The 21,499-nt window shown below is 37.1% G+C and overlaps 1 protein-coding gene across 2 annotated transcripts in view; it reads left to right on the forward strand.

Annotated features, from left to right (window-relative positions):
- Nucleotides 1-21,499, forward strand: part of SMC2 (structural maintenance of chromosomes 2) — a 68,799-nt gene that overhangs the window by 32,859 nt on the left and 14,441 nt on the right. For both annotated transcript variants that reach the window (XM_086683620.1, XM_025914984.2), the window contains exons 16-22: nt 3,704-3,839; nt 6,127-6,251; nt 11,029-11,222; nt 12,187-12,330; nt 15,156-15,350; nt 17,823-18,023; nt 20,187-20,303. In XM_086683620.1, the coding sequence (XP_086539746.1) occupies nt 3,704-3,839; nt 6,127-6,251; nt 11,029-11,222; nt 12,187-12,330; nt 15,156-15,350; nt 17,823-18,023; nt 20,187-20,303 (1,112 nt within the window). The remainder of the gene's footprint in view (nt 1-3,703; nt 3,840-6,126; nt 6,252-11,028; nt 11,223-12,186; nt 12,331-15,155; nt 15,351-17,822; nt 18,024-20,186; nt 20,304-21,499) is intronic.

The raw sequence follows: 21,499 nt of genomic DNA on the forward strand, positions 1-21,499 counted from the left end.
GATTCTGTTGGGGGTTCTCTGTGTCTCTTGGAAGTAGACATGTTTCCTTCCCCAGATTAGTGAAGTCTTCAGGTATTATTTCTTCAAAATTTCTGCCCCCTTTTCTCTGTCTTATTCTTTTGGGATCCCTACCATTCAAATAATATTACATTTGATGGGGTCACTGAGTTCCCTTAGTATACTCACTTTTTGAATAATTCTTTTATCTCACTTCTGTTCAGTTTGATTATTTTCCACCTCTCTGTCTTCTAGGTAATTAATTTGTTTCTCTTCCATTGCATCATGGGTGTTTGTAATCTCATCTGTTGCACTCTTCATCACTGATTGGTTCTTTTTATCTCTGTATTAAGGGTCTCACTGATGTCTTCCACTTTTTTCTCAAGTGCAATATCTTTATGATTATTACTTTAAGTTTTCTATCAGTCATGTTACTTGTATGTGTTTTGTTTGGATCTCTGGCTGTGGCATTGTCATGTTCTTTCATTTAGGATAAATTCCTATGTCTTCTCATTTTGTCTAAGTCTCTACCTGTTTCCATGTGTTAGGAAAGTCAGCTACATCTTCTGTTCTTAATGGTAATGGCCTGATGGAAAAGAGTTCCCTGGAGTATAGCATCCCCTGTTCTCCAGGCTTGGAGTTTCTGGGAGTATCTACAGTGTGTCCTGTGTACGTTCTGCTGTTGTGTACTGGCCTCTTTATCCTTCAGGCCAGTGGTCTACAGCAGCTCTTTTTGCCTGTCATGGGCAGTGTTTGGTCTCTGGCCTGAATGTGAAGCATTTTATTAACTAGGTATGCTCTAGTCTCCTTGTGAAATGAGACCTATTGCCAGTGGAGTCGAGGCTGCATAAAATCATAGGTTTGGAGGGGCACCTGGGTGGCTCAGTTGGTTGGGCGACCGACTTCGGCTCAGGTCATGATCTCCGTTCTGAGTTCGAGCCCCGTGTCGGGCTCTGTGCTGACAGCTCAGAGCTTGGAGCCTATTTCAGATTGTGTCTTCCCTCTCTCTACCCCTCCCCTGCTGAAGCTCTGTGTCTGTCTCTCAATAATAAACAAACATTAAAAAAAATTTTAAACTCCTATGTCTGGAGATATGTGTTGGCAAGGGTTGGACTGGTCTTTTGGGGGTAGGAGCCTACAGTGATGGGACTTGAGGCAAGCATGACTGGGAAGGGTGCATCTACCTGAGCATGGGACATGGAACTTGGTATAAGCATGTTAGGTAGCAAGTGTCTGTGCCGTATTGGTTTCCACAGATGGCCCTGTGTTTATGCTGAGGAGCAGGGAGGGAAATGGCACCTGCTAGTTCTTTGTCCTAAAGGGATCTCTCTGTGAATGCTGCCTCTCTGGGACAAGCTTCCAGATGAGCTCACAGCTTCCCCACCATGTGCCCCAGATGCTCTTCAGAAAGCAGTTACCATACTGTTTGTAGCAGGCTGTTTGCCCCACTGTGTCTCCAAAGAGGGGCTCCAGTACCCTTGGGGCTTTCCCATAGCCAAGCATGCTGACCTTTAGAACTCCAGGTTTTAATCCCCACTGGTTGCCACAACTCACAAAATTTGGTCCCTCTTTCTTTTGAAGCCAATTGCTACAGGGATTTGTATTCTCTGCATGGCCTCCCCTATGTGCTCGTGCGTCTCTGTGACTGCAGCTCCCACCCCACCACAGTGGCCGCAATCTGTTTCTCTCCCAAACTGTGTCTCTACACTTCCTGCCTTCTTTGATGTGGTCTCTTCTCTGCCTTTCCTTGTGGAGTTTCTTCTGCAGTTCAGGTCAATTTCTGGGGTATTTCAGGTGATTTGATTTGATTCAGGGGCCGAGGTGAGCCTAGGGTCTTCCTACTCTGCTTCCATCTTCCCCACAAATCTTGAAGGTAGGTTTTATATCATTTTGTCCTCAAAATTCTGTGTGGTAAATAGGATGGGGGTTTTTGTTGTTTTGTTTTTAAAATAGGAAAGTGTGGGTTTGGAATGACTTAATCCAGAGTTCTATTCCTAATTTAAGGATTGGGTTTTCTTTTGAATACCTGCTGTGTCACAGCTACTTAATAATACTGAGAAATTATCAAGTGTCATAGCCCTCAAGGAGCTCACAGCTTAGTAATCAATAGTATTACTTTCTTCTGTTCTTCTCATGTAGTCTGTTCCTGTTTTGTTTTTATTTTGTTTTTCTTGCATTTTGCCCTATTAGGATATTCTAGCCACTGGGAAATTTTTTTATTCAGTACATTTTTACTTTGCCCACTTCATCAGGAAACACTAACTTCTAATTTTTGTATGCCACTTCTCCTTTCAAAAGTAAAAGAAAAAATTAAATCTACCCTTGAGAATAAGATAATGATCATATTCTTCTTATGTGTGTCACATTGAATTTGCAGATCTATGTTGAGTGGTCGAGTAATAACAGACTGAATAGTACTTAGTACCAGGCAACACTGTAAGACTGTGCTGTCCAGTACAGTAGCCATACATGGCTGTTTACATTTAAATAAGATAAATAAAAATAATAACCTCGATTGTACTAGTCACATTTCAAGGACCCAGTGACCATTAATAGTTAATGGGTAACTGGGCAATGCAGATAGAGGACATTTTTATCCTTTAATGAAGATCTATTCTCAGTGCTTTTTCATCCTTATAGCAACTATATGGGGAGTATATTACTGTCATCTCCAGTATGCAGTGAAATAACTTGCTGGTAAGTGGCAAAGCCCAGGATTTGAAATCAAGTAGTCTGTTTTTACAGTTTGTGCCTTTAACCAAACCAAGAGACTGAATAATGACTGTTAAGCTACTAAGTGACATAATTTCTTTCTAGGCCAAGAAAACAATAGCCAACAAAGAATAAGAGGATTAGTATCTGCAATTGGAGGATAAAGAGAGATCAAATATTAAGTATCTAAAATAGGAGAAACTTTAGATTTCATTGATTTGGATGTTCTTGAAGTTCCTACTTAGGAATGGCAAATATGCAACTCTTTATCATATTAACAAATAACAAAGTGCTCATAATAGCATCGCTAATTGACTTTTGTATTCTCCCATCAAACCTAGAGTATTCTTGCCAATGTAACCTAGTATTGTCAGACATTCACAGTTGTTTGTAAAGTGAAACCAATTTAGCTGCTTCCTCTGCTATATCAAAGTTCAGGCCAGGTTATGATGTGGTGGTAAATAGCCCCCAAATCCCAATGGTTTACAAGTTCATTCAATAATTATGCTTCTTTACCTGTAGATCAGTTATTTCTGTTCAGTGTTATTCTTATTGTGGGACCCAGACTGAAGGAAAAATAGCCCTTACTGTGAACATGCTTTTCTCATGGGAGAGAGGAGACAAATGATGAATTATGTGCTGTCTTTTAAGCTTACTTTCAAAAAAGGCACATTTTTCATTTCATTGGCCAGAGCCAATCACGTGGCTAAGCTGATACTATCGGAGAGATTAGTGGCCCTGGGAGGGGTGGGCCTAGAAGGCAGGGGCAGTGATTATTTGAATGAATAATCCATCACATCTTCTTAGAAGTATTTCTTATCAAGTATGTATGTCCTGAGATTCCAATGATGCATTGAAATCTGTATCTTCATAAGCTCACTATAAAAGATTTGCTGTTGAATCTTTTCAAGTATAATTCTCAGAAATTTTTTTATTGTTTACTAAATATGTGGTAACTTAATGACTAAGGTCTGTTTCAATTTGCTTCAATCAGGTGCTCGATCCCAGGCAGCTTCTATTTTAACCAAGTTTCAAGAACTCAAAGGTGTTCAAGATGAGCTGAGAATTAAGGAGAATGAGCTACAGGCTCTAGATGAGGAATTAGCAGGTCTTAAAAACACAGCTGAAAAGTAAGACTTTGTTGAATTAAGTTGTATTTTTAAGTTTCTTTTTGGTCAAAGATTTGCATGGTAGAAGATGAAAGAATTTTAGCTAAAGAAATACAACTTCTGACTTTTATCAGTTAGCTTTTTCTGATAAGAATGTCATTGTTATAAGAAATTAGGGAAAGCTAATTAAAAGGAAGAAAAAACATCAACCAAATATTTTTCTTTCCCTGTTGAGATATACTGTTAACATTCTACTGGGATTGGTGGGGAAATCCATACTCTGGATGTTGATACCAGAGGGTACTGGAGTCTTTGATTTGAAATGATACACAATGTAGCATTGATCAGATACCAACATTAAGTTTAGTAGCATCGTGGCTATCCTATACATTATTAAAGATCACTGAGCTGCCTACTGAGGCATGTAAGAAAGTCACTGTTGAAGTGTTTCCTTACTGTGTTTCTTTTGTAGGGGTATGGGTATGCATATGTATGTGTACCTTTCAGTATTACTTCTGTTTGTGTATGGTACAGGTACATTTTTTTTTTTTTTTAATTGGCGTCATGCTACCTCATGTATCTTTTCATCACTTAACGTCAGTGCCAAGTACTCTTGTAGGAGCTGGGAATACAGCAGCGAACCAAACATAAATCTCTTCCTTCTTCTTGCTTTCAAAGTTAAATTGGTAAAACATGTTAGGTAACACAGTTCTAAGAGGAAAAATGCCACAAATCTACAGTCTCCAAAGATGACAAATGGGAAAGGAGTTAAAATTAAAATCAGACATTTTATTCAGAATTCACAATACTGAACAAAGGTTAAAAATCATATATAAGTAAACTTCAAAATATATATGGTTTTGTAAATTTTAAACATTCATCTTCTGAAATTATCAAAACTTAGAATGTTGCCAAGACTTTTTTGGGATATTATATGTATAGAAGAGATGCTCATAATTAGTCAAAGTGGTCATTCCAACATAGACATTATATCAAAATGCCCACTCTCAAATATATACATACAAAGCCTGCTTTTACCTTCTTTAACATAAATTACCAAAAAGTGAATATCTGTGGAAACTTTGGCAAGGCAATGAGTTTGCAGCTGGCATTTGGCTTGGTGCTGTTACCTTTATTCAGTAGTATTGGATCATTTATTTTGCAGAGTTGTCTTGTGGACTGATAGTGGCATTGAGGTTAAGGAAAGGAAATAGATTTTTAAAAATATGAGAGTGGAAGTATCAACTAAAGCCATTCTTTCACAGACCATATCAGGAAAATAGCTTTTATCTTTTTTTTTTTTTCAAGTTTCTATACTCCCCATTTTTAAATGAATTGAAAAATGGCTTTAAAATTACAGTTTTAATTGCTGTCAAGCATTCTCAGCCAAGAATACTCAAGGGAGTATTTATGTTTTATAAGTTGCTTCCTTTTTCCTCAGACCTCATGAATTTCTAGTGTCAAGCTGCCTTGTGAATTTATTACAACTTGATATTTCACTGCGGCTGAATTAGCTAAATACCTTCCAAAGAAAATATTAAGCAGCTAGAAATGGGCTAGATTACAGGGTTTGCAAGAAGAGCACAATGTAATGTTTAGTTCAGTACTAGGTCTTTTAAAACTATCAGTCTCATTACAGAATGTTGGGGGGAACTTTTTATTAGTATTTGAAAATGGGAATTGATAACCAGATTTTTGAAATTTTGTGTGATTGTTGCATATTAGTGTATTCTTGTGGGAAGCTGTTGTGGAGTTTGGAGTTTTTTTTCTTGGTAAGGCTCAGTAGAAGAGACCGTTTTTAAGGAAACCTATTTATTTAAAGGTTATATTTAGTGCTTTCTAAAATTAATATTTCTGTAAATAGTTGTCAGCCTTGGCCGTTTAGAGTCGTTTACCTTCGGTGATCAAATCAGACTTGAATTTGATTCCTCAAAAACTGAGTCTTCAAAACTATTCTTGTAATCAGTGGCATCTTAACATTGTTTATATTGAGGGGCACCTGCGTGGCTCAGTCGGTTGAGCAACCGACTTCAGCTCAGGTCATGATCGCATGGTTTGTGAGTTCGAGCCCCACGTCGGGCTCTGCTGACAGCTCAGAGTCTGGAGCCTGCTTCGGAGTCAGTGTCTCCCTCTCTCTGTGCCCCTCCCCACTCATGCTCTGTCTTTCTCTGTCTCAGAAATAAATACACATAAAAAAATTGTTTATATTGTATGTGAGTTTATTTTAGGCAAGAGCCTATTGTTTGAATGCATGTCTCAAATATCAGAAAAGTTGTGACCATTTATTGTAAACTTCTCTTTTTCTAAGGTATCGCCAACTAAAACAGCAGTGGGAGATGAAAACTGAGGAGGCAGATTTATTACAAACCAAGCTCCAGCAAAGCTCCTATCACAAGCAACAAGAAGAATTAGATGCCCTTAAAAAAACCATTGGTAAGATAAAAACATTCTGTGCTTCCTCTGTTTATACTGATAAACAGAGTATCATCTGTTTAGATATTTAGATCTCATCTTTATTATATATTTATTTGAATTAGTTACCTTAAATATTTTAATTATTAGATACTATTATATTGCCAAGTTCTGCCCATTTGGAGCAGTATACATTTCCACCAGTGGCATATGAAAGTTGTCAGTTCTCTAAATCCTTTCTTTTCTAGAAAGTCTTTAAAATATCTCCAATGTGATTGTTAGAAAGAGGTAGCACATTACTGTTTTCACCTGCAGATATTGCAGGGGAAGCCTAGAATCTATTTGATCTGTTCCTCAGACCTTTTGGTTTCTACTTCTGTGAATATTCTACTTCTTTTCAACCATTTTTCCTATTGACTTGCTTATGGTTTGTTTCTGTTGTTCTCATAATCTATAAGAAATCGTAACTCTTATCTGCATTATGAATATCTTTTGGTTTATGTGCTTGTCTTTTAATTTTGTTCATAGTATTTTTGTTAAACAGAAACTTTTAATGTTTAATTCAATTTATAGCTGCTTCTACAGAACCCTCATTTTAAGAACTTGTCTTACACTTTTAATTAGAATTTAATTGTATATGGTAGTTTTAGTTTTTCTCATTCCATAGGACAATATCCACCTACCTATTACCCACTAATATTTTCTTTCCTTTTTATAAAATTTAAAAAATTTACCCATTTTGTTTACCCCCTATCTCTGGCAACCACCAATCTGTTTTCTGTACTAAGATTTTTTTAATTGGTTAAGATTCCACATGTAAGTGATATTATATGGTATTTATCTTTCTCTTTTTTTCATTTAGTATAATGGCTTTGAGTTCCATCCATGTTTTTGCAAATGGCAAGATCTCATTCTTTTTTTATAGCTGAGTAATATTCCATTATATATACACACACATTTTCTTTACCCATTATCCATGAGTAGATGCTTACCTAAGTTGTTTCCATATCTTGGCTATTGTAAATAATGCTGCAGTGAACATTGTGGTGTGTATATATTTTTGAGTTACTGTTTTTGTTTTCTTCAAATACCCAGGAGTAGAACTTTTACATCATATCTATTTTTATTTTTTTGTGGAACCTCCATACTGTTTAACATAGTTGCTGCAGTAATTTGCATTCCTCCCAACAGTGCATGAGGGATTCCCTTTTCTCCACATCATCTCTGACACTTGTTATTTGTTTTTTTTTTGATAATAGCCCTTCTAACGTGTATCTATCTTATTGTGATTTTGATTTGCATTTCCCTGATGCTTAGTGATGTTGAGCATCTTTTCATGTACTGGGTGACTATGTATCTGCTGTAGAAAAGGGTCTATTCAGATACGCTACCCGTTTTTTAATCAGACTGTTTGGCTTTTTCTTTTGAGTTGTAGGAGTTTCTTACATATTTTGGGTGTTAACCTCTCATCGATATGATTTGCAAATATTTTCTCCCATTAATTATGTTGTCTTTTCAGTTTGTTGCTCTACAGAAACTTTTTAGTTTGATAATTGTCCCAGTTATTTTTGCTTTTGTTGTGTTTGCTTTTGGTGTGAAGTCCAAAAAAAATCACTGTTAAGACCAGTGTCAAGGAGTTTATCACTTATGTTTTCTTCTAGGAGTTTTATGGTTTCAGGACTTACATTCAGGTCTTTAACCTATTGAGTTAATTTTGATATGTAGCATAAGATAATGGTGCAGTTGCATTCTTTGGCATGTGGCTGTCCAGTTTTCTAAGCACCATTAATTGAAGAAACTGTTCCTTCTTCATTGTATGTTCTTGGCTCCTTTGACCATTCATGCATGGGTTTATGACAATTTATTTCTGGGCTCTGTTTTGTTCCATTGATTGGTGTGTCTTTTTTTTTTTATCATTTTATTTTTTTTTAATTTACATCCAAATTAGTTAGCATATAGTGCAACAATGATTTCAGGAGTAGATTCCTTAATGCCCCTACCCATCTAGCCCATCCCCCCTCCCACAACCCCTCCTGGTGTGTCTATTTTTAATGCCAATTCCATACTGTTTTGATTACTATAGCTTTGTAATATAATTTAAAATAAGGAGTGTGATGCCTCTGCCTTTGTTATTCTTAAGATGGCTTTGGCTATTCCATACAGATTTTAGGATTCGTTTGTTTCTGAAAAAATGCCATTAGAATTTTGATAGGGATTTTTAACGGATCTGTAGATTGCTTTGGATAGTATGGACATGTTAACAGTATTCTTCCAGTCCATGAGCACTGAATATCTTTCCATTTATTTGTGTCTTTTTCAGTTTGTTTTATCAATAAGTGCATTATAGCTTTATGTGTACAGTTCTTTCTACCTTCTTGGTTAAATTTATTCCTAGGTATTTTATTCTTTTTGATGTAATTATAAGTAGGATTATTTTCTTACTTTCTCTGATAGTTATTATTGTATAGAAATGCAACAGATTTTTTTATATTGATTACATATCCTGCAACTTTACAGAATTTGTCTATTCTAACAGTTTTTTAGTGGAATCTTTAGGGTTTTCTATATATAATAGATCATCTAGAGAAAGTTTTACTCCTTTCGAATTTGGATGCCTTTCTCTTTTTTTTTTTTTTTTTCCTCTTTTTTCCACATTGCTCTAAGTAGGACTTAAGGACTATGTTCAATAAAAATGGAGTCAGTCTTGACTTGTTTCTGATCTTAGAGGAAAAATTTTCAGCTTCTCACTGTAGATAGGGTATGATGTTAGCTGTGGGCTTCAGTTTTATCATAAATGGATGTTGAAATTGGTCTAAGCTTTTTCTGCACCTATTGAGAACATGCTTTTTATCCTTCATTTGGTTAATGTGGTGTAGCCCATTGGTTGCAGATGTTAAACCAGCCTTGCATCTTTGAAATAAATCCCATTTGATCATGGTGTGTCATCCTTTTAATGTATTCTTTAATTCAGCTTGCTGGTATCTGTTGAAGATTTTTGTGTTTGTGTTCATCAGGGATATTAGGCAGTAACTTTTTTCCTTTGGTGTCCTCTGGTTTTGGTATCAGGGTAATGCTGGCCTTAATAGAATGAGTTTAGAAGTGTGCCCTCCTCTTCTGTGCTTTGAGAGACTGTGAATTCACCAGTGAAGCCATCTGGTCCTGTACTTTTGTTTGTTAAACAGAGATTTTTGATTACTGATTCCGTCTCCTTGTTAATAATTGGTCTGTTCAGATTTTCTATTTCTCATGATTGTCTTCGTAGGTTGTATATTTCTGGGAATTATTGTTTCTTCTAGGTTGTCCAATTTGTTGGCATATAATTGTTTATAATACTCTCTTGGGATTCTCTGTTTCTGTGGTAGCAGTTGTGTCTCCCTCGTTTTTCTGATTTTACTTGATTCCTCTCTTGTTCTTAGGCTGGCATGAGGTGTATCAATTCTTTCTGAGAAGTAGCTTTCACTTTCATTAATCTTTTCTATTATCTTTTAGTCTCTTTCATTTTACTTTTGCTCTGATCTTTATTTCCTTCCTTCTACTAACCTTGAGCTTTGTTTTTTGCTTTTTAGTTCCTTTATGTGTCAGGTTTTTTGAGATTTTTCTCCTTCCTTGATGGAGGCAGCACTATAAACTTCACTCTTAGAACTGCATTTGCTGCATCCCATTAAGTTTTGGTATGTTGTATTTCCATGTTAATTTGTTTTAAGGTACTTTTTAAATTTTTTCTTTGATTTTTATTTGCAGTGATATTGTGCACTGAAAAGTAGCATAGGATATTATGTAGTTAATGGTCTCCAGGGTTGTATTTGTATCTGCATTCTAAAATTTTTTTTTTTTTTTTTCAACGTTTATTTATTTTTGGGACAGAGAGAGACAGAGCATGAACGGGGGAGGGGCAGAGAGATAGGGAGACACAGAATCGGAAACAGGCTCCAGGCTCTGAGCCATCAGCCCAGAGCCCGACGCGGGGCTCGAACTCACGGAGCGCGAGATCGTGACCTGGCTGAAGTCGGACGCTTAACCGACTGCGCCACCCAGGCGCCCCTGTATCTGCATTCTAACACAGTGTATGGCAATTGTGACACTAATCTACTCATTTTATCTTGCTTTTTTTTCCTGTACAAATTAGAGCTAAATAGGCAAAGAATACAATGTACGTTTGTTTATGAAATTAAGCTTTTTGTCCACTAAGTAAAGGAGAAATACCATAGTTATACTCTTGTTCTGGCTTAGGAAGCATATTACAAGTATATTAAAAGGTGGTCTGGAGGGGCGCCTGGGTGGCGCAGTCGGTTAAGCGTCCGAATTCAGCCAGGTCACGATCTCGCGGTCCGGGAGTTCGAGCCCCGCGTCAGGCTCTGGGCTGATGGCTCAGAGCCTGGAGCCTGTTTCCGATTCTGTGTCTCCCTCTCTCTCTGCCCCTCCCCCGTTCATGCTCTCTCTCTCTCTGTCGCAAAAATAAATAAATGTTGAAAAAAAAAATTTAAAAAAAAAAAAAAAAAAGGTGGTCTGTGATCTTTTTAGTAAGTTAAAGACAAAATTTGTTACTCAGTTTCATAGGCTGGGAAATAATTTCCTCATAGTCTTTAGATAATTCAAGTGTGGTTCTTAGGCAGGGTTTATGTTTCAACGTAGCATTTCTAGAATAAGGTTGGAACAGTTTTTTTAAATTTTAGCCTAAATTCTTTAGATCATATCTTCTGTTAAAAGGTGAATTCATAAGGCACTCATAAACCATTGCCTATAACTGCTAATAGTTCAAGGACCTCATTTAGCTACATTTGCCTGCTTTATGATGCAGAGGAAAGTGAGGAGACTTTAAAAAACACCAAAGAAATTCAGAAAAAAGCAGAAGAAAAATATGAAGTATTGGAGAATAAAATGAAAAATGCAGAAGCTGAAAGAGAGAGAGAACTGAAGGATGCTCAGAAAAAACTGGATTTTGCCAAAACAAAAGCAGATGCTTCTAGCAAGAAAATGAAAGAAAAACAACAGGTAATACCTTTCTTGAAATGGAACCAATCTTTAACATCAGTATAGAGCTGAAGGTGGTAGAGCATCTTGGGTTAGCCTCACTCATCAGTGTTCATCACAAAATCTAAAAGCACAGTATGCTTCTTTAGGAAATAATTATGCGTCGTGTGAGTCAAATTAAAACATTCCTTTCTGAAAACCCTGTAATGGAGTGTCATAATGGTAAGGATAGGTTGCATTGTCTTTCTAATTTAGAGAAAGAGCAAAATTGCCTTTTGGTAAATGCTGCACTTAAGAGTAGACCAAAGCTTATGTCATGCGGTGGAGGTATGTCCTATCAGCTCCAAGTGTTGACATTTTTATTTGGTGATCATCTATGAATGGATCCTGTGAAAGATTGATATATGACAAAGCATGTTATATTTACAAAGTACCATTCAGTTGTAGACTGGTGATACCTGATTTTATCTTTTGATAGTGCCACAGATGGAATTTGAACCTAGCCTTTTCTGCCTCCAAAGGCTTTGTTCTACATCACTTTTCTATATGATTCTATTTAAATCTGCTTTTCTTCATATTCTGTCACTAAATAGCTGCACAAAGTATTTTCTAACAAACTAAAGGCTACAGAGGGAAAGAAGAAAATTGAGCAGCTGGGTTTTTTTGACATTTAAAAAAGGCTTTTCCTTTGCTAATTTATCTGTTAACGTAGAATTCTAGATTGTTTTTCCCTGTAGGAATAACAAAATAAACAGTTTATGCCCAGTTCTTTGAACCTGTAAAAACTACATACATTTGTAATGTTTAACTAAAGGAAAATAAATTTTCTTTCTCCTCCCTTTTTCTGGAGAAGCAGCTTATATGTGTTTTGGTAGTTGAATAAGCTGTGGGTGTTACTTGCATGGGAATCTTAATAATTTTGTTGACATGTATCTATTTTTCAGTAGTTAATGGTCTGTTGAATGTCTGAATAACATTCTTTTAGGAAGTTGAAGCTATCACTCTGGAGCTGGAAGAGCTCAAGAGAGAGCATGCATCCTATAAACAACAGCTTGAAGCTGTAAATGAAGCTATCAAATCCTATGAAGGTCAGATTGAAGTAATGGCAGCTGAGGTGGCTAAAAATAAGGTACTTACCGTGCTGGAGAAATTACAAATGTTAATCCACTTATGAAATGTTGGCTTGAAGATGTTTGACTTTAGAAGTCTTGATCTCTTCATTCTTTACTTATTGAGACAGAGAAAGAGCATGAGTGGGGGAGGGGCAGAGAGTGAGACTCTCAAGCAGAGTCCTATGTGGGGCTCAAACTCACAAACCCTGAGATCATGACCTGAGCCGAAATGAAGAGTCGGACGCCTAACCGACTGAACCACCCAGGTGCCCCTCTTCATTCTTGTCTTGATGAGAGGCAAAAATGATGATTCCTGATCCAGAAAGAGTCCTGAAATAATATTACTAATTGTTTTAATCTGGGTCTACTCAGAAGACGAAAACTACACAGTAATTTTTTTGTTGTTGTTGTTTTTTCAACGTTTATTTATTTTTGGGACAGAGGGAGACAGAGCATGAACGGGGGAGGGGCAGAGAGAGAGAGGGAGACACAGAATCGGAAACAGGCTCCAGGCTCTGAGCCATCAGCCCAGAACCTGACGCGGGGCTCGAACTCCCGGACCGCGAGATCGTGACCTGGCTGAAGTCGGACGCTTAACCGACTGCGCCACCCAGGCACCCCAAAACATATCTAACTTTTAAAATTCTACAACATGATGTCCATGAAAGACAGCAAAAATATGCACGGGAAAAATGAGATTAAGACAACAATCAGAAGGGAACTAAAAATATTTTTAAAAACTAAAATTTACTTTGGAGGCAAAATAAAAACTGAACAGAAACTAAAAAATTTAATCAGTAACACAGAACACAAAGCTGAAAAGCATTTTGATCTTAACTTCAAAAAAAGTAGTTAAAAACTGTTCTATTGATTTGATAAATAATGGGTTAAAAACAAAAAACTTTAATTTATCCATGAAGAGAATCAAGAGGAAAGACCTACTTTCCAAAAACACTATAGGCTACAACAATTACAACAATCATATCAAAGGAAAACATAAAAGCATGTAGAGGACACAAACAAGACAAAAATACCACACTGAAAACTGAATGGAACTACCCTGTTGAAAGCTATTACATTCAGTTAACATAAAAATCAATGTTAGTTACAAACGGTATCAATTAGCAACACGAAACAAAACTTAAAAAACATGATGAGTGTAGTCAGTGGTACTGTATATTTAAAAGTTGCTGAGGCAGTAGATCTTAAAAGTTCACATCACAAAAAATATTTGTAACTGTGTGGTGAGGGATTAACTAGATTTATGGGTTGGTCTTTTTGCAACATATACAAATAACAAATCATTATGTTGTATACGTGAAATTAATATAGATCAATTATACCTCAATATGAAACAAAGCAATACAAAGACAAAATCAAAGAAAGGGGCAAGAGAATTTCCAATATTCATTAGGGACAATCTCTAATAAAGATATACCACAGTATGAATTTGCAGGTGACAGAATGTCTTCATAACGTTTGAAATATCCTCAGTCCTAAATCCATCCTTCACTTCCCTGCTTCTGATAGAACATTTCTCCCCAACCAGCTGCAACTATAGTCAGCCTCAATAGTAAAGGATGCTGTAAGGAAACTGTAGAAAGAAGAGGCTTTACTTCCCAGTTCTGGTGTGCTTTTCTCAAAGGCAAGTTTGTCATGTGCAAGGGCCCGCAACCTACATGGCTTCCCTGGCATCCAGCAGATGGGGAGAGGGGAACAGGGCTTTGCAACATGTTCACATGGGCTAATTTCCCCTACATCCCACGTGGCACTTCCCTATGGATGACTACCCATGGCACTCCAGCAAACTTCACAACCAGGGGGCCACAGTTACATCTTCAACTAGATCTGGTTTTCAGCCTATAGTTGCTATGGCTCTTTTCCAATTTGTTCCTTCCATGGGTGCACTCCCTCAGCCCTAAGGGTGGTAGTGGCTATTCCCTGTAAGGGCTGTTCCTATATAATTTAGAATTCTCTTTATTCTTTAGGGATCATCCCTTATCATTCCAAACTCCTACTGTAGTTAAATTTTTTATTTAAACTCTGCCTGTTCAAATTACTGTGTAGTTTTTTTTCCTTGTGGTTTGCATCATGAAGATCCATTCTTCCTCAGAAACTTAAAGCAGGTTGTCCTACTTTGGTTTTCCCCCTACCTAAATATGGGTTGAACTAGGTTTTTTTGGTTTAGATATTTGTGTGAGTTCTTTCAAGATTTGGGTGAAGCAATGGGATTTGCAGGGCAGGTTGGTGATAGACTGAATTGCAGTTACAATTACCACTTCTGACATTGAGTAGCTCCAACCTTGGGAGGTAGGGGGATATTCAGAGTCAAAGCAAGAAAGTTTTTCTTTGTGCCACAAATCTATTTATTGAAAAAAGTTTCTTGTATTTTTCTGTTTTGACCCTTGTGCTAGAACCAAACATTATGACCTTCTGTTGCACCGATAAATATGGCTTATATCTACAAAGGGAAGAGCAGAAAACCCGGCCTACATCCTTCCCTTCCTGATAAATGACATGTGGGGATCTGGCATAGTGTCTTCTTGTTAACTACCCAGAAATGCCACTTTACTGAGACCTCACAAGTCAGTTTCCTGTAGTTCACTGTATCCCCAGAAACTTTGTTGCTTCCAGCACGAACACTGTATCCCATCTTTTTTCTAGTGATAGAACAAGTTTTCTCCTATATGCAAATTAATTAGTCATTTTAATGGGGATATACAATGTAGAGGGTTAGGTGACCATCTGCCTGTAATCACATTGCCATCTTGCCCAGACGCTTTTTAGATGATCTTTTTATGCCCACATTACTTTGCTATATATCATCTTCTATTTGTTTCAGGAGTCCGTAAATAAAGCTCAAGAAGAGGTGACCAAGCAAAAAGAAGTGATAACAGCCCAAGACAATGTAATTAAAGCTAAATATGCTGAAGTTGCAACACACAAGGAACAAAACAATGATTCTCAGCTTAAAATTAAGGAACTGGACCACAACATCAGCAAACATAAACGGGAAGCTGAAGATGCTGCTGCAAAGGCACGTTTGTGGTGTTTATTTCTACCCGTAATCAGATTTTTGCTTCTGAGTTGTTGAGATATTCTGGTAAACTGCTCAATGGAGAATTCAGTATAAATGGCAGAAATACGGTATAACAGAATTTTGAGGCTTACTGCTATTTTAATGGCTTCTCAGCAATGCTTATTTTTACCACCTGGCATAAATCTTTCTAAATTTCAGGTATTTATTCCTATGTATAAGATGTTTCAGTGGTCTCCCATAGAACTAACCATTTTTTAATCCCCAGATATTCAGATTAATATATTAGTTGTGATTATATATTTTGTTGCCTGTGAGTTTTCAATTTATTTTGAAATAAGGTAAATGATATATATTTACAGGCAACTTCCAAAACCAGGACTTAATTGGCTTCCAGATGTCCTTAAGAGGATCAGTATAGTCAATTTTGCAGCCTCATCTGAAATCTGATGTTTTGCTAGCAGCTGTCTTTTTTGAAGTTATCTCAGTTTTTTGTTCACTCCTGAAAGTTTCTTTCTGGGGCACCTGGGTGACTCAGTTGGTTAAGCGTCTGACTCTTGGTTTCCTCTCAGGTCATGATCTCACAGTTCATGAGTTTGAGCCCCACATCGGGCTCTCTGCTGACAATGGGGAGTCTGCTTAGGATTCTCTTTCACCACCTCTCTCTATCCCTCCCATCCCCCTCAAAAATAAGTAAACATTAAAGAGAATACATGCTTTTGCAGAAATTCGCTGCTTGGTTAAGAGGCTGCACTCATGAAATCTTAGTAATTTGCCCATCATGTTTTCTTACGAGTGTGTAACCATTTGATGCCTTTTAAATCTTGTTTAGCATCTTAAAAGTATAAGAGATTTAACTTCAAAAAAGTCAGAACATACAAAATAGTCACCCCAACCCTCTGAAAGAGCCCTGTGTGACTGTTCAGGCTCACACTTAAAGAAAATATTTTTTCATAGCCACATCACTAAATCCTAATATTTTTTTGTATTGATTTTCCATTAGCCTGGTAGCCTCGTATTAGTGGATTCACTGAAATGTTACCAATGTTAATATTACTGTTAATAGGTTTTTGGTAATTGAAAGTGCTAGTAGTGGTGATTGCTATGGGATTTTATTTACGGTTAAGGTGAAAAGGAGAGTTAAAAGTGGAACTGCTAACAAGTCCAGGATTCTTTGAAGTCTATAGTTTGTTAAATATTAATTACATACCAACTAGTATCAGATAGTAGTAGGCCAGGCACTAATGATAAGGATGAGCAACATGTACCCAGAATGCTTTCATTGACCCTATGGATCAGCAGGGAAGGTAGATTGGAAATGATCATCTTTGGAGCCTGGAGGTGAGACCGTTCCCCTGGAATTAATGAGGATAAACAGACTGACAAGGATTAGACTCTATCAGTCAGAACCAACCTTGAACAATTTTAGTAGAAGAAAGTCTTCTTTAAGCACTATAATCTAAAATTTTTTTTTAACTCTTTTTACCATATAAAGAAATACATTACTGTGCCTTGTCAAAAGAGGGTGACTAGGCAATGGAGTCAAAGTTTAGAGCGGCTTTTTATTTACCTAGTATATTTTAGAATTATAATCAGTCAGGGGCGCCTGGGTGGCTCAGTCGGTTGAGCTTCCGACTTCTGCTCAGGTCATGATCTCACAGTCTGTGAGTTCGAGCCCCGCGTCAGGCTCCGTGCTGACAGCTCAGAGCCTGGAGCCTGCTTCAGATTCTGTGTCTCCCTCTCTCTCTCCCCCGTTCATGCTCTGTCTCTGTCTCAAAAATAAAATAAAACATTAAAAATTTAAAAAAAGAGAGAATTATAATCAGTCAGAATTAGGCTTCCACAAATTTACCAAATCTATGACTTAAGTATTCTTAAGAGAATTTTAATTTTCACAAATTATTTTTGAAGCAATAGATTGAGTTCGGTAAAATCTGAAGGAGGCTTATCTTATATTCTAATGGAAATGATTTACATGTATAAATTTCTCTGAGCTAGCTTTTCTTTTAATGCTTAGGTAATCTTTTTCCTATACAATTTTTTTTTAACCTATTCTCTAGGTAAAAATATTCATACTTAATAGTAAACCTATACTAACAGTGAACCTCATTTTTGCAGATGAGTCATTGTGGGGTTTTCTCCTAAATACTTAAAATTAGTAAACATTTAAGAAACTAGTTTTTGTTTTTTAATTTTTTTTTTTAATGTTTATTTATTTTTGAGACAGAGAGAGACAGAGCATGAACAGGGGAGGGGCAGAGAGAGAGGGAGACACAGAATCTGAAACAGGCTCCAGGCTCCGAGCGGTCAGCACAGAGCCCAACGTGGGGCTCGAACTCACGGACCATGAGATCATGACCTGAGCCGAAGTCGGACGCTTAACTGACCGAGCCACCCAGGTGCCCCAGAAACTAGTTTTTAAATGTCGGTTTGTAAACAATGATAGATTCCTCCATTATCCTCCGTGGCTAGGTCTCCAAAATGTTGAAGGACTATGACTGGATTAATGCAGAGAAACACCTCTTTGGGCAACCTAATAGTGCCTATGATTTCAAAACCAACAACCCAAAAGAAGCTGGTCAGAGACTTCAGAAGTTGCAAGAAATGAAGGAGAAACTAGGAAGAAATGTCAACATGAGAGCTATGAATGTACTGACAGAAGCTGAAGAGCGGGTAAGTCCTTTTCCTTGGACTCTCTGGCCTCCTTAGGGAATGAGTAGCACTAATAGCTCTCTGTGACCCCTGTGGCCATTACTAGAGTCAGTCTTTGGCTTGATACTCTTGATACTGGATTTGTTTTCTTGTTCTCCCTTTTCAGTTCTCTCTTGCTTGTTTTTGCATCAATTATTTATATAGTCTATTGTCCCTTGAAAAGCTTTTCTACTGGCTTTGCCCAGAATACCATCTATCCTTTTCTTATTCTTGGTATAAATAAGAACATTTTTTCATGATTACTCCTCCCATTTCTATAATTTCTTTCAGTTGCCTTGAAAAGGCCTTGAAAAATAAGGCTCCTCTGCTGTGTGCCTCCTTACCAGTCATTCCATAAATACGGTGTTCCTTTTGACTCTAGGGTATACTAGAACCATTACATAAGTAATGACTAAAATTGTTATATGCATAACCACTCCTTTCCTAATCTGTAAATCCAGCATCATCTTCTGTTTTAATGTTCACTTACGCAATAATGTTATCATCTCCCCAACCCTGACAGAACTTTGAATCCGCTGTGTCACTAGAAAAATCCACAGGGAAAAGCAATTCATATTCTCAACAGCTCCATAGGAGATAGCAGTCTAATTTTATATAATGCCCTATACTTTATTTTTTGTAAGATTCTGTTTGAATTTGTATCAGAGAGTTATGAGAACTTTCTAAAAGTGGCAATACTTATGAGCTCCATTACTTCTAAAAAGTTTTGCTGTACTGGGTTTTTTTAAATTGTTATTGACATTACTATCTACAAAGAACCTGTATTATGTTAGATACCAAACAGGCTAATAATGCCCGTGTTGTGATCTCTCTATAAATGTTCCCGCTGGTTTTTATTTCTCCATTAAAGCTTTGCAATATATGTTTTGTGGAAGAAAATCTTTGGTCTGAATTTGAACTGTGTATCGTGAAACTTGTTCACTTGTTTGCTTTTATCAGATAATAATAATTGGGTCTTTTTTTTAAAAAAATTCACCAACTCGCTTTCTTACCCAAAGGGAAGGATCTATTGTTGATAAGCAAGATGGCCTTTTTTTTTTTTTTTTAATGTTTATGTATTTGAGAGAGTGAGAGAGCATGGGGAAGGGGCAGAGAGCAGGAGACAGAATTGTAAGCAGGCTCCTCACTGTCAGCGCAGATATGGGGCTCGAACTCAAAAACTGTGAGATCATGACCTGAGCTGAAATCAAGAGTTCGACGCTTAATCGTCTGAGCCACCCAGGTGACCCTTGTTTTGTTTTGTTGTATTTTGTGTCTGTACACATAAGAAATTGAATTATGCAAGGAATAAGAGAAAAATGTAGAGGAGGTTTTAGGAGCTTTGCTATAAAGGAGAGAGACAGCAAGGAAGCTAACAGGACTGGTTACAATTTAAGGGAGAATTTGAAGACTCCTTGAAATGTGAGGCTTTGAGGAGAAAGGAGTTAAGATTTTCATAAAGTTCTGTTGCTACTTATGGTGTAATTCTCCCTTTGCAGCCTCCTTTAAATTTTTTTCAGTGAGTTTCTACATTAACCAGGGAAAGCCCATTCTGAAGATGTGATGTTTGAGCTGAAACTTGAAGCACCAATTATGTCGTATACAGAAAAAGAGCATTCAGGGAAGAGAGAACAATGCAAGGGCTATAAGGCTATATAATGAGCTTCTTATGTTCAAGGAACTGAAAAAAGACCACATGGCTGGCCCCTGGGGAGGATTGGGATGTCAAAAAGTCGGAGATAAATAAGGGCCCAATTATGTAGGACTTGGACATCATGGTGAAGAACTGAAACGTTGTGTTAGTTACTAAGACTGACCTCAAGAAGAAAGCATGCAGGGCTACTTTTGAGTTTACATACATTTTCCTTTTTGCCTTGACTACTAGAAGGATATGAGAATATCAGTATCAAAGTACCCCAGGAGCTTGTCCTATAAATTCTTAATTATGGCAGCTAAATTTTACATATAGGCCATATATTTACCTTTCTCATAATTTGGTTCACGTTATGACTCTTAATGCAGTGTATCTTTCTGGTAAACAGAAGTGTATATATTCTACATACAAACTAAACCTCTATTCCTGACTGAATTCTAGAATAGAAAATTTTACATTTTTTCAATTAAGCATGCTTTTTATCTTACCAGTATAATGACTTGATGAAGAAGAAGAGAATTGTAGAAAATGATAAATCCAAAATCCTTGCAACTATAGAAGACCTTGACCAGAAGAAAAACCAAGCCCTAAATATTGCGTGGCAAAAGGTATTTGAACCCAAAATATTATCATTTATTCTTTGTGAGGCAAAGATGAAGAATACTGTCAATAGATTTATACTCTAAGATGAATTTGAAATGGCTGATTTGTGTTTGAATGAGGCACATGCCTTAATTAAAACCTCCTGACTTTTTTTTTTTTTTTAATTTTTTTTTTTCAATGTTTATTTATTTTTGGGACAGAGAGAGACAGAGCATGAACGGGGGAGGGGCAGAGAGAGAGGGAGACACAGAATCGGAAACAGGCTGCAGGCTCTGAGCCATCAGCCCAGAGCCCGACGCGGGGCTCGAACTCACGGACCGCGAGATCGTGACCTGGCTGAAGTCGGACGCTTAACCGACTGCGCCACCCAGGCGCCCCAAACCTCCTGACTTTTAAATGCATTTTGTACTTTTGGACTTGAGTACTACTGATAATGCAAAGCTAAGTTTGTGTCGCTACATCATAGTCTCACAGTCTACTTCTCTGGTCCTTAAGTTATATTAAATTTCTGACTTTCTAGATTTCTTTATTTGTCATTCTCACCTTGTTTCCAGGTCTGTGTTACCTTTAAGGGAGATGCTATTTGTCTGAAACCTTGGAGTCTGTCCAATATGTGCCATACCCCACTCCCTCTGCTTGAAGCTGGAAGCAAGCTCGGTTTTGCACTGGGAAAGCTCTGATTGTTGGAAACTTCCCAATGATCTGTTTTGTTCTAACTTCCTTGGTTTTTCTTACCCAGACTCAACAGAGTTCAAATATTTGTTATCAGGACATTTTTCTAACAAGATTGGCATATTCCTTACCACTTACAAGTTATTCATGGCATTTCAGAATTCATCATTAAGAATTGTGTAGATTTCTGGCAGAGCATTTTGTACATGTTATTAGTTAACACATATGAAGCAGATACTCTGTTTTCTCTTAAAACAATTCCATAACTGATAGTTAACCATCCATATTTTATAGATGAAGAAATCAAAGCTTAGAAAGGTTAAATCGATCCTTAACAAGATACTAGCCAACCAGATCCAACAATACATTAAAAGAATTATCCACCACGACCAAGTGGGATTTATACCTGGGATGCAGGACTGGTTCAATATCCACAAAACAATCAGAATGATACATCACATCAATTAAAGAAAGGACAAGAACCACATGATCCTCTCAATAGATGCAGAAAAAACATTTGTCAAAACAC

This window comes from Puma concolor, chromosome D4 (genome assembly GCF_028749965.1).
Source record: "Puma concolor isolate L17-30 chromosome D4, mPumCon1.1.hap2, whole genome shotgun sequence".
In the NCBI taxonomy this organism is placed as follows: Eukaryota; Metazoa; Chordata; class Mammalia; order Carnivora; family Felidae; genus Puma; species Puma concolor.